Below are 13,739 nucleotides of genomic sequence, written 5' to 3'. Positions count from 1 at the left end.
CATACATTAATATAATTTCCCTATGGGGGTTAGTTTTGGCTTTTCACAAAAGTATGTATTTGCCAACTGCTCTTGCATTTAAGTTATGAAGTCATTCCACTTTGCTTATTTTATTCAATAACATTTTAGATCTTAATATTTTTCTTAAAGGCCTTATTACCATATAGCAATTTATACTTAATTATACTTTGATATTAGAGATAAAAAGTATGTTTCCAGATGGAGATTATTTTTAACAGCCATTATCATTGTATTTCTGTGTTAATTATCAAGTAATATAGTGTCATTTTTGACTAATGAGATGTTGGTAAATTCAGTGAGAATTTTAATTTGTCATACAGAGCATTTCATGTCTCAGTTTTCTCCTGTTTTCTTTCTCCTATTTCCTCCTAATCTTACAGTTAAATACAGTTTACACTTAACACTTACTTTTTAATTAATTGTCATAGGATATCCTTATAAAAGACTGGAGCTCTTTGGATATATAAAATAGTTAGCCACAGTCTTCAGTGGAAAACAGGCCAGAGATTTCCATGACTTAATGGCTTAAGTCAGTATTTTTTTAAATAAGTTGCAGTTATCAACTAAAATTTGGAAAGCCAAGTTATTAAACAGGTAATTGATAAGCTTCTGAAATTCTGGACCCCAAATCTTTATTTGTTAAGATACATCAGGGTAAGGGCTATGGAAGGGTTCAGAAAAAGGAGACTGTCGAAAAGATAAGTCATTGGAAACCTGATAGACAATCAGCCTAGAGTTGATGAAAGCCTAATTGGTTCTCTAGATTTAGGTTTATATACCTTATGTTCTTAGGTGGGACAGCTGGTCTTAATGCCTTTCCAGAAAGAAGAAGAGTATCTGATTTTGTGCTAAGAGTTATGAATATGTTTTACTAATGACATTGAATAGAGGATAAAATAATTATTTTTTTTATGCCTTAAAGTAGCACTTAGGATTCTTTTTTTTTTCCCCTTTGCCCCAAAGGAATGAAGGCTTCCCAGGTGGCAAAGTATTAAAGAATCCGCTTGCCAATGCAGGAGACACAGGGTCAGGAAGATCCCCTGAAGTAGGAAATAGCAACACACTCCCAATATTCTTGCTTGAAAAATTCCTTGGACAGAGGAGCCTACTGGGCTAGTCCATGGGGTCACAATGTCTGAGCATGCACACACATGCCAAAGGAATGATTTACATATTTATTTAGTCAGTTATTACTAAGCTTTTCCTTTATGGTACTGACTGTATTTTATTTAAAAGTTCTTTCTCATAGTAGGTTTATATGCTATTTACCTAATTTCTTCTAAGGACCTCTGTGACTTTATTTCTTCTGTTTGAATCCATCGAGGATTTATTTGGAAATAGAAAGTAGCTCCTCTCCCTGTCCCCAAAATAGCCAACATGATTTATTGAAAAACTGTTTTCTCCCACTTATTTGAAATGTCATCCATATTGTATTTGAAATTATTACTTGTTTATGGGACTTTTTCTCAACTCTTTAATCTTTTATAAATTGTGTGTTAGTGTCTGAACTTAACATCAAGTAAGTGCTGAGTTAATTTAGCACCTTGTTTCAAATAAGGTAGATTTGTAGTATGTTTAGTATTCAATATTTGTTTTCTCTGGAATTGATAATGGCCACTTTCCCGCCATTTGCTTTGTTGTTTTCCTTAATGACTTTTTCATTAATTCCACTTCAGACTTTTTGCTGGTTTATAAATCTCTTTTCAAAATTGATTTTTCTATCAGTTTTATCTTCCTCAAAAAATCTGGACTTGGACATAATATTATGCCTTCCTTTATTATCTTACTTGGTAAAGCATATTCTTCAGTGGCTTTATAAGGTAGGGTACTTTGAAGGTAAATTTTTTTCACATACGAAATTCTGTATTTTACTTTCATACTTGAGTAATGGTATTGCTAGGCATGGTACTCTCATTTGAAAACTACTCCACAATTTTGTTGTAGAAGTCAGAAGACTTTTTTTTTTTTTTTGAATTCCTCATCTTTTATACCAGAGAAGGCAATGGCAACCTACTCCAGTACTCTTTGCTGGAAAATCCCATGGATGGAGGAGCCTGGTGGGCTGCCGTCTATGGGGTTGCACGGAGTCGGACACGACTAAAGGGACTTAGCAGCAGCAACGTCTTTTATACAGGTGTTTTGTTTTCCTCTCTAGCAGTGGGAAGGAGGGAGGTTTTTTTGGTGCCCGTTGTCTGAAATTTTACAGTGATATGCCTTTGTATAGGTCTGTTTTAATTTTTCATATTTATTGTTGCTGTCAGTCACTTAAGTTGTGTCCGACTCTTTGCAACCCTGTGGACTGCAGCATGCCAGACTTCCTCTCTTCCACTATCTCCTGGAGTTTGCTCAAGTTCATGTCCATTGAGTCAGTGATGCTTTCTAACCATCTTATCCTCTGCCACCCTCTTCACCTTTTTGCCTTCAATCTTTCCCAACATCAGGGTCTTTTCTAATGAGTTGGATCTTGGCATCAGGTGGACAAAGTGTTGGAGCTTCAGCATCAGTCCTTCCAGTGAATATTCAGGTTGACTTCCTTTAGGATTGACTGGTTTTATTTCCTTTTAAGGAGATCAGTTCTTCATATTGGACTCTTTAAATTTAGAAGTTCATGGCCTCCAGGTCTGGGAATTTTTCTTGAATTACAATTATTTCTTTAACAGTTTCTTCTTTATGTTCACTGTTTATTCTTTCTGGAACTTCTGTTATTCAGGTATTAGACCTCCTGGATCAGACTTCCAATTTTCATTTCATTTCTCTATTTTCCATCATAGTATCTTTGTTTTCTACACTCTGGGAGATTTTCTCCCAGAGAAGTCTTCTGTGGATTAAAAATAGTCTCTGATGTTATTTTTCAGTTTCCGAAAGAAAGACCTCTGTCACTCTTCTTTTTCTGAATATTTTTTATAGCATTCTGTTCTTATTTTATGAATGCAGTTCCACAGTTTTTAATTTTACTAAGGATATTAATGATACTTTTTGTTCTGCTACTGCTGCCAAGTCACTTCAGTCATGTCTGACTCTGTGCGACCCCATAGACGGCAGCCCACCAGGCTCCCCCCGTCCCTGGGATTCTCCAGGCAAGAACACTGGAGTGAGTTGCCAAATTGAGATGTAATTAACATATAGCAGAACATTAGTTTTAAGTGTACAACATAATGATTTGATATTTGTGTATATTGTGAAATGATCACCTTAATAGGTGTACTTGATGTTCATTGCCACACATAGTTGCAGTTTATTCTCTTGTGATGAGATTTACTCTTAATTGTAGTCCCCATGCTATACATTATATTCCATGGCTTATTTATTCTATAACTGGAAGTTTGTACCTTTTGACCCTTCATCCAGTCCCACCCATCCCATCTCTTCTTTGTATCCGTGAGCATTTTTTGTTTTGTTTTAGAGTCCACATGTAAGTGAGATCATGTGGTATTTTTTTTTTGGTCTGGCTTAATTCACTTGGCAGACTGCCCTCAACATGCAGGTAGTACAGTTTCATTTTTTTAATGGTTAAATAACTCTGTGTGTGTGTAATCACATTTTCTTTATTCATTCATCCACTGATGGCTGTTTAGGTTGCTTGGTATTATAAGTAATGCTGCAGTAAACATGGGTTTACCTATATCTTTTCAAGTTAGAATTTTCATTTCCTTCAGATAAATTTAAGTGGAATAGCTGGGTCATACTGGGTTCTATTTTTAGCTGGGTTCTATTTTAATTGTTTGAAGAATCCATTTAGTGTCTTCCACAGTGATTGTACCAATTTACTTAACTACCAGCAATGCGTCAAGAGTTTCCCTTTCTCCACATTCTTGCTAATACTTATTTCTTACCTTTTTAATGATAACCATTCTAACAGGTATGAGATGATATCATTGTTTTGATTTGTGTATGTTTCTCTGATGATTAGTGATGTCGAGCATGTTTTCATGTACCTCTTAGCCCTATGTATGTCTTCCTTGGAAAAACATTTATTCAGGTCCTCTGCCCATTTTTAAATCAAATTGTTTGGTGGTGGTTTTTTTTTTTTTTTTGGATACTGAGTTGATATGTGTTCTTTCTGTATTTTGGAAATTAACCCCTTATATATGTGGTTTGCAATACTTTCTCCCGCTTGGTAGGCTACTTTTCATCTTGTTGATAGTTTCCTTTACTGTGCAGGGGCTTTTTAGTTTGATGTTTATTTTTGCTTTTGTTACCTTTGTGTTTGAATTTATTTTGGTATCAGATGTAAAAAATCCTCACAATGACGTATGTCAAGAACTTACTGCTTGTGTGTGTGTGTATTTTTTAAAGGAGTTTTATATTTCCAGGTTTTAAAGTTCAAGTCTTTAATTCATTTTGAGTTAATTTTTGTATATGGGGTGAGGACTGGTCCAGTTTCATTTGTTTGCATGTAATTTTCCAGTTTTCCCAGCACCATTTGTTGGAAAGTGACTGTTCTTTTTCCATTGTATATTCTTGCCTCCTTTGTCATAAATTAATTTACCATATATGCTTCAGTTTGAGCTCTCTATTCTGTTCCATTAATCTGTGTGTCTATTTTTATGCCAGTAGCATACGTTTTGATTACTATAGCTTTGTGATGTAGTTTGAAATCAAGGAATGTGAAGCCTCCAGCTTTGTTCTTTTTTCTCAAGACTTGGGAAAGGATGTTTGGGGTTTTGGGCTTCCCTGGTGGCTTAGATGGTAAAGAATCTGCCTGCAGTGTGGGAGACCTGGGTTTGATCCCTTTGTTGGGAAGGTCTTCTGGAGGAGGGCATAGCAACCCACTCCAGTATTCTTGCCTGGAAAATTCCATGGACAGAGGAGCCTGGTGGGCTGCAGTCCATGTGTTTGCAAAGAGTCAGACATGACTGAATGACTAAGCATGCACTTGGGGTTTTATGTGTTACTTACTTAACATATTCAAGGACTTCCCTGGCAGTCCAGTGGTTAAAACTTCACCTTTCAGTGCAGGGAGTACAAGTTTGATCCCTAGTTGGGGAGCTAAAATCCCACATCCCTTGGGGCCAAAAAACCAAAACATAAAAAAGGAAGCAATATTGTAACAAATTCAAAACTTTAAAAAATGATCCACATTTAAAAAAAAAAAGTTCAGTATCACTTGAGCAGGAGAGCTTTTCAACTAAAAGGTGTGAATAAGGGATTTACACAAAATATTTAATGTATCTTTATTTTATTGAAGTTTTATAATGTGTTAATTTCTGCTGTACAGCAAAGTGATTAATTTATATATGGGCTTCCCTGATAGCTCAGTTGGTAAAGAATCCATCTCCAATGCAGGAGACCTGGGTTCAATTCCTGGGTGGGTAAGATCCCCTGGAGAAGGGAATGGCAACCCACTCCAGTATTATTTTATTGAAGTATAGTTGATTTATAATGTGTTAATTTCTGTACAGCAAAGTGATTCATTTATATATATATATAAAATTATAACAAATTCAACAAATATATATATATATTCCTTTTCATATTCCTTTCCTTTATGGGTTATTATGGGATATTGAATATAGTTCCCTGTGCTGTTTTTTTCATAGGACCTTGTTGGTTATCCAGTCTCTAGTTAATAGTTAGCATCTGCTAATCCCATATTCCCAATCCATCCCTCCCCCAGCCCTCCTCCTTTTTGGCAGCCACAAGTCTGTTCTCTGTGACTTTGAGTCTGTTTCATAGAGAAGTTCGTTTTTGTCATACTTTAGATTCCATGTGTAAGTTAAATCATACGGTATTTATGTTTCTCTCTCTGACTTAATTCACTTAGTATATCTCTAGGTCCATCCATGTTGCAGCAGATGGCATTATTTCACAATCTTCTTTATGCCTGAGCATATTCTCTTGTGTATATATACCACATCTTTATCTATTCATCTGTCATTGGACATTTAGGTTGTTTCCATGTCTTGGCTGTTGTGAATAGTGCTGCTGTGAACATAGGGGTGCGTGCGTCTCTTTGAATTATGGTTTTGTCTGGCTGTATCTCCAGGAGTGGGATTGCTGGGTCATATGGCAACTCTAGTTTTTTGAGAAACTTCTATACTGTTTTCTACAGTGGTCACACCAATTTACATTCCCATCAACAGTGTAGGAGGGTTCCTTTTCTCCACACCATCTCCATTATTTGTTTGTAGACTTTTAATGGTGGCCATTCTGACTGGTGGTCATTGTAATTTTGACTTGCATTTCTCTAATAATTAGCAATTATTTGCTATCTGTATGTGTTTGGAGAAATGTCTGTTTAGGTTTTCTGCCCATTTTTTGGATTAGGTTTTTTGTTCTTATTTAGTTATATGAGCTGTTTGTATATTTTGGAAATTAAGTCTTTGTCAGTCACATCATATGCAAGTATTTTTCATAGTCAATAGATTGGCTTTTTGTTTAGTTATTTTTACTATGCAAAAGCTTGTGTTTGATTACATTCCATTTGTTTACTTTAATATTTATTGCCTTGGGAGACTGACCTAAGAAAACAGTATGGTTTACGTTAGGAAATGTTTCACCAAATAAAAAATTCACCAAATAAAAAATTCAATCTATCCCCAAACCTCCAAACTAGAACTAGTTAAACCCTTTTACACTCACATAGCTTCTTCCTCTTTTTCCTTCTTACACTTAAAATAGTTTATATATTTGGAGGATTAGGTGCTTGTCCCCTACTCCCCAACTCTAGCTTTAAACTTTTATAAAAGTGGAAGACAGACTGTATGTTGTCACAAGCATCTAACACAATTCATATTTTGTTGAATAAGTGACAGGAGAGGAAAAGAATTGGTTTGGTTTGGATGGGCTGTGGTATTCATGAGGAAGAAGGCTGAAAAGTTCAATTGTAGCTAAATTGCAGAGAACAATGAAACTTGGAAGTTTGAATTTTATTGTTTTGGTAGAAGGGCTCATATTTTTGAAAGGAATTTAGGAATAAGCTGGTAGTTGGGCTTTAGGACTAAGCTGGCAACTATAAGGTGAGACTCAAGAGGCAGATTAGTTAGAATATTATGAAACAGTCACAAAGCCAGCACTGGGGTAGTAACTAGGGTAGGAATCAGACAGTAAGTAAGTTTTTATTAATTGCCTCCTCTCTACTGGGCATTGTGCTAATTGCTGGATATATAGACATGAACGGGGAAGCTGTGGTGCATGCTCTTGGGTTACATGGACAGTCTATCATTAAACAAGATACTCAGTTTACAGCTCTATGAAAGTGAAAGTGTTAGCTGCTCAGTTGTGTACAACTCTTTGCGACCCCATGGACTGTAGCCTGCCAGGCTCCTCTGACCATGGGATTCTCCAGGCAAGAATACTGAAGTATGTAGCCATTCCCTTCTCCAAGGGATCTTCCCCATCCAGGGATCAAACCCAGGTCTCCTACATTGCACATGGGTTCTTCACCATATGAGTTACCAGAGACTATGAATGCTCTGCAAAAAACAGAGAATGGTGAAAACATCAAACAGATACATAATGGTTGGGAGAAGTGTCTTGGAAGGCCAATGAGGGTACTGTTTTCTCTGATACCTATATAACACATCGCTAAGTGAAGAAAAAGGGGTATTAGCCTTTGAAACAAAAGGCACAACATTTGCAAAGACCCTGAAGTGGTTTAAAACATGTCATAGTTAATGAACAGTGAGGTTTAGTCTGGTTGGTGGAGAGGAGAGTCTTTCAAGATGAAAGTAGTTTGTTAGGGAACTTCGATTAGAGTCAGTGGTTAAAGAGATAATTGGTAGGACTTCTCAATGGCTCAGATGGTAAAGAATCTGCCTGCAATGCAGGAGACCTGGGTTTGGTCCCTGGATCAGGAAGATCTCCTTGAGAAGGGAATGGCTACCCATTCCTTGCGGGCTATAGTCCATGGAGTCGAAAAGAATCAGACATAACTGAGTGACTTAAGCACAGCAGACATTATGCAACTATAAGGCCTTGGTTACTCTGCTTGAGTTCTTAGTCACTTTATAATATCCAGTAAAGTAACCCTGAATGTTTCATTATAATTTTAATTATGTAAACAGCCTCCATAAAGAGCTTTTATTTATAGTTTTAAAAATCTTTTAAAAACTGACTATATCCAGTTAGTAGCTACTAGGAATAACATATCTGTTTTTTAAAAACAGTATATGGAGATCTTGAAGATTGGAGTTTTAATATATTTAGTACAGATTGTTTCATTTGTGCTTTTCAGAGTAAAATGGTCTTGGCTTCACTTTAAAGAGTTGTATTTTGGGGGAATAGAGGAGACATACAAAAGAGAAGTTGTTACAGGAGTTGATAAAATAATGTTTTGGAAAATATGTTCTTTACCTTTAGAGTAGCAGCTTCAGCTAAAAGTATTAGGCAATTGCTTACTTTAGCAGTGCAGAAGAAAATGAAATGTACACATTTCTAAAATAAGTCAAGTACCAGTAGGAAAATAAGTCAAGTACCAGTAGGAAAAACACGGAGTTTATTGAGAAGCCATAGGAAACACCAGCTGCAGGAATTTTTCCTAGTCAAAAAAATGCCTTGTTGTTTCAGTAAAATGACATACTTCCCTATTTTTAGTAACATAAATAGGGTTTGCTTAGAGAACAATGATAAAGAGAATAAAATGAAACCTGATCGTGAAATTGAAGTAGTAGTCATGGACTAATTGTTCTTTGTTTGCTGAGAATGTGTACTTAAGGCAGAATTGATCATAAAAAGAGAACAGAATTTGACATGTAAATCCAAGGAGTTTTATGGTCGAGTTGGCTCATACTCATCGTCATGATGTTTTTTAACTTCAAGCTTATTTTAGGGATAAATTTTAAATGATTGCCTTCATTGGTTTAGCAGTAACTTTAATGATAGCCTAACTTTTTACATTTGAAACGAAATTCTTCTCTTTGTCAGTAAACATGAAATAGAGATAGCTCAGATTATATTATTCCCATTAAGGTATTTTTGTTAACTTGATTGATTACTTTTGGATTAAGACTTCTGCAATTACATAGCTATATGATTTCCAGTGTATTAAAAATTTATACTTTAAAATTGGGAGTGCTATTAGATTAGGAATTTTGATATTCTAGTTTTTTTTCATCAAAGTAGTGATAATATTAGAAGACCTGGCAAGTGTATAATATCTTCATTGAAAACAAGTGAAAGAGGAGAGTTAATATTTGAGTATAAACACCTATATTTGGGGCTTCCCTGGTGGCTCAGAGGTTAAGGTGTGTGGAATGCCGGAGACCCGGGTCGGGTTCGATCCCTGGGTCGGGAAGATCCCCTGGAGAAGGAAATGGCAACCCACTCCAGTACTCTTGCCTGGAGAATCCCATGGAGGGAGGAGCCTGGTAGGTTACAGTCCACGGGGTCGCAAAGAGTCAGGCACGACTGAGCAACTTCAGTTCACTTCACCTGTATACGCATATATGTATACCATCCTTTTAAATATTATACATTCATACATAGATACTCTTTCATCATTTGACTGACTGACTTACCTGCTACGAAGGCTTGTGTTTGTGTTAATCCTGAAAAATTAAGGCCTGCAGTGGCCTCTTTTTCAAGAGGCCTCTGATCATTAATTAGAAAATGCAAATTGGTTGATGACATCAAAGACTTTAAATCAGGGTCTTGGTGTCTGTCATCTTTCTCCTTCCCTCTCTCCTCTGCTTGTGTTTTCTCTGTATGTATGTATGTCTCTTTTTCCTTAAACTCAGTGGCCATTTAGGTATCTATAGTGTACAGTTCAAGGGAACGTCCTTAGTGCAGAAGAAAATGAAATTCAGCAGCCCTGAATTTTAGTTATGTGCTGCATTTTATTATTTTTAATTACTAATGCTCCTTGTAATGGGTTTAATGTCTATAATCATTACACATCGTACAACATTTTTCTCCCTTAGATCATTAGTAGTGGAGTACTACTAAGTAAGATACTTTTATGGAAGCTAGAAGGATTTGTATAAATACAGAATATGGGGCCCTCCCCTTCAAGAACCTTAAATCTGTTAGGTGAAATGAGCTAGATTGTGAACAGCTCAAGAAAATAGCACAAACATGAACAATGCAATTTTAAGAGTCACAATTTTTAAGAGAAGATGACCCATAAGTACTTAAAAGTTTCCATATAGAGTATAGGTCAGAGACTGTGTATAAAGCTAAGTTTTTAACTCAGTTAATGTCATTTTCTTTCTTTTTTCTTTTTCATTAGCATGTTGGCAGATAAACTGAACATGACTCCAGAAGAAGCTGAAAGGTGGATTGTAAATTTGATTAGAAATGCAAGGCTGGATGCCAAGATTGATTCTAAATTAGTGAGTGTTGTCTGTGCTATGTACTAGATGTCAGTTGCTGATTATTTTATACTTTTGGGGGAGTTTTTGTTAGGACATTCATTCTAGAATTTTTGTTTTAATATATAATAGTTTTTTTGAAGGCAGTAGCACTCTCTTGTTTTTTTTTTTTGTTGTTGGATGAATATTGTCATCTGTACTGTGCATAAAAATATTTGCAACATACATGTAGGTTGTGATGTTATACTTATGACTTAAGAAACTCGGTTGTTAACATTATAGGACCAATTTTTCTGTCTCATTTTAGGGTCATGTGGTTATGGGTAACAATGCAGTCTCACCCTATCAGCAAGTGATTGAAAAGACCAAAAGCCTTTCATTTAGAAGCCAGATGTTGGCCATGAATATTGAGAAGAAACTTAATCAGAATAGTAGGTCAGAGGTAAGAACCACACATCTTCTGTTGTCTCAAATTTGGCAGTACATAATATAATTGTTACATGGGCATCATTTGAGAACAAATTAATTTTGGTTGTGTCTGATTTTGTATTTGGGGGTAATTTTATTTAAGAATCACTTAAACTGAAAAGATTTTTCTTATATGTTTTATGCGTTAGTTAGGAAACAAATTAAATTATGTGTTCCTAGTTTTATTACAATTGGGTGTTTTTTTCTCTTACCCTTCCTGTGTGCCTTCATTATGTCATTTCCTTAGTGTTTTCAACACATCATTTTGATACTGGCAGTGATAAGTTACATGTGTTATCTCTCTTTCAAGTGCTTGAAATTTGTGTTCCTTTAAAGAACTACTTCTGCAAAATTGTTGATCTTATTATGTTAGTGTTGATTTTACAAAATTTTATTTTATCTGATATTCATATTTAAGTGTCAGAAAAATAGATTTCCACTTTGGGTAGAAATCCTGCCTGTTAGATATTAAAGGAATTTGTATAGCCTTGAAATTTTGGGATTCCAAACTACCCCTAGTACTTTTCAGGCATTATGATTACTTATAGCTGGAGGGTAGAAAGTTTTTAGAAAATAGTCGAGCTACATTCAAGGATCTCATCTGATTGAAGTTTTAGTTAACAGATTTGTGTCCTTAGCATAGTCCTTCAGTTTTAAACATTATTGTCCTTGCCTATTCCATCCAAGTGTAGAATTAACTGAGCCTGAAAAATAACTATCGTGTAGTTGTTATTTCTGTATGCTTAAGGGTTAAGTTCTATTGTTTTGGGTATAATATTGTCATTGTTATACTTTATAATTGGTCAAAAACTGTATCAGATGATATTTTGTTGTGTTGTTCTGAAACACCTCACATTTGGTAATTGCAGAAGTTGTTGTAGAGAATAGATTGGCAGAAGTGTGGCTAAAAAAATGCTAGTGTCACTTTTTTTTGAAGTTGGCTTTTCAGAAATTATTTCTTTTCACCCTGTTGATTTCTCTTTGTGTATTTTAGGCTCCTAACTGGGCAGCTCAGGACTCTGGCTTCTACTGAAGAACTGTACAGAAAAATTGAAAAACCTTTAAAAGAAAGGCGAAATAATAAAGCCATTATATGAAGGTGAAACCTTTTAGAAACAACGTATTTAGTATAAATTTTGGAGAATTTGAATAAAATTGACCGTTTAATTTTATTTCTTTGTGTATGTGTGTGATTTTTTTTTTAACTTTTCGTTTTGGAATAATTATATCAATAGTTTTCCAGTAAGTTGCAAAAACAGCGGAGAGAGGCCTTATGCAACCTAAATATAGTTTTTCCCAGTTTTTTCCTTGTGTTACTGTAATCCAATATCAAAACTGGGGTATTGACATTGGTGCAGTGGTGTGAATAACTCTGCCATTTTATCACTTTTGGTGTTACCATCTCTGCAGTCAAGAATTAGAGATTTCATTATCATCAGGAAGGTCTCCTCCTGCTACCCCTTTGGAGTCATGCCTACTCCAACAGCTCTAACACCGGACAGCCACTAATCTGTTCTCTCTGTAATTTTGTTATATGAAAGTGTTAGTCACTCAGTCGTGTCTGACTCTTTGTGACCCCATGGACTGTAGCCTCCCAGGCTCCTCTGTCCATGGAATTCTCCAGGAAAGATTTTCCTGACCTAGGGTTGGAACCCCGGTCTCCCACATTAAAGGCAGATTCTTTACAGTCTGAGCCACAGTGGAGATATAATCTTGTCATTATGAGAACGTTACAGCAACAGTATATGACTTTTTTTGAGGTTAGCTTTTTCTACTCATAATCCCCTTGAGATCTGTTCAAGTTATGTATGTCTGTGGTTTGTTTCTTTTTATTTCTAAGTTGTATTCCATGATATTAATGTACCACATTGTTTGACCTGTACCTCTTTTAGAATAGTTTGATTGTCTCCAGTTGGGGCTATTAACAAATAAGGCTACCACTTCTTAATGCCTTAGTTAAAGTGGCTCCCTAGTCACTCACTAGGCTTCTCCAGAGACTTAAATAGGGGTGTAAGCTGAATTTTATAAATACCTTATTGAATATGATGTGTGTATGTGCACATACACACACACAGAGTTAAACACACAGAATATTAAACAGAGTTAAATATTCAAGAAGTATATACAGTCCCCTTAGTCTCCTTTACCTAGAAGTGGTTTGATTTTCCACTTTTTTGAACTAAAACCCAGTCACATGACAGAAATACCTGTTAACTGCTCTCAACAAATGGTACAAAGATAAAAGATACATGCATATTTTTCTTTTATTTGACACCTGATCAGGCCGCCATTAACATACAGTTAAGTTTGGAGAATACAGGTCAAATCTGGTGCTTGTGTTGTGTTCCGGTCTCTGGTTTGTGGTATTGGTTCTTCTAAACTATAATGCAAAAGTGCTGAAACTAAAGGGGAGGATTCCCAAAGAGGGTAAGCCAAATGCTAATTTTTGACTCATCTATAACCAGTGTTGTGAGAATGCCAAGTTTAGAGGACCGCTTATAGAAAATGATCGAGGTTCATAGAGAAAGTACCAAAAGGTGGCATATCAGTAACCAGATAGAAGTACACCCTCATTACCTCATGTGGGAGCTAATTCCTTGGATCAGAAATACTGATCTATAATAAATGGAGCAATAGTTAAATAAAATTGCATGTGTTAGTCAGGCTACATTGAAATGGGAAGGCTGTTAAGATGCCTTTGTTTCCATCTGCACCAGTGACCCGAGGGCAAAATGTTCTGAAAACATCATTAACACTCACTTTTTAAGTCAATTGTTCAACCAAGGTGTTAATAGCAAAGATTTCTAGGTGATTATATCACTAGCAATTAAAAGCAAGTCTGACAGTTACTTCATTTGTCATAGTGGACCCATAAAAACTGTAGGGAGGAAGAGAATTTGTCAGGCATTTTTAACACTTATTTATCTAAATAACCCAAAGGGGAAAAAAAAGGATTCAAACATTTGACTGCCTCACTCATGCCTGGAAGCACTGCAGATT

General features: G+C 35.7%; 1 protein-coding gene across 1 annotated transcript in view; it reads left to right on the top strand.

Moving 5' to 3' along the window:
- EIF3E (eukaryotic translation initiation factor 3 subunit E) overlaps positions 1–11,911 on the top strand; it is a 47,646-nt gene extending 35,735 nt beyond the window's left edge. Inside the window, exons 11-13 of the mRNA XM_086336314.1 lie at positions 10,190–10,292; positions 10,579–10,713; positions 11,734–11,911. Coding sequence (XP_086192440.1) covers positions 10,190–10,292; positions 10,579–10,713; positions 11,734–11,772 — 277 coding nt within the window. The 3' untranslated portion in view covers positions 11,773–11,911. The remainder of the gene's footprint in view (positions 1–10,189; positions 10,293–10,578; positions 10,714–11,733) is intronic.
- The last annotated feature ends 1,828 nt before the right edge of the window (positions 11,912–13,739 follow it).

This window comes from Bos grunniens, chromosome 14, assembly GCF_055505025.1.
Source record: "Bos grunniens cultivar Pamir isolate PY7600 chromosome 14, Bosgru_T2T1.0, whole genome shotgun sequence".
Lineage (NCBI taxonomy): Eukaryota > Metazoa > Chordata > Mammalia > Artiodactyla > Bovidae > Bos > Bos grunniens.
Note: the sequence above shows the minus strand (reverse complement) of the source record. Positions and strands in the feature narration are given on the sequence as shown.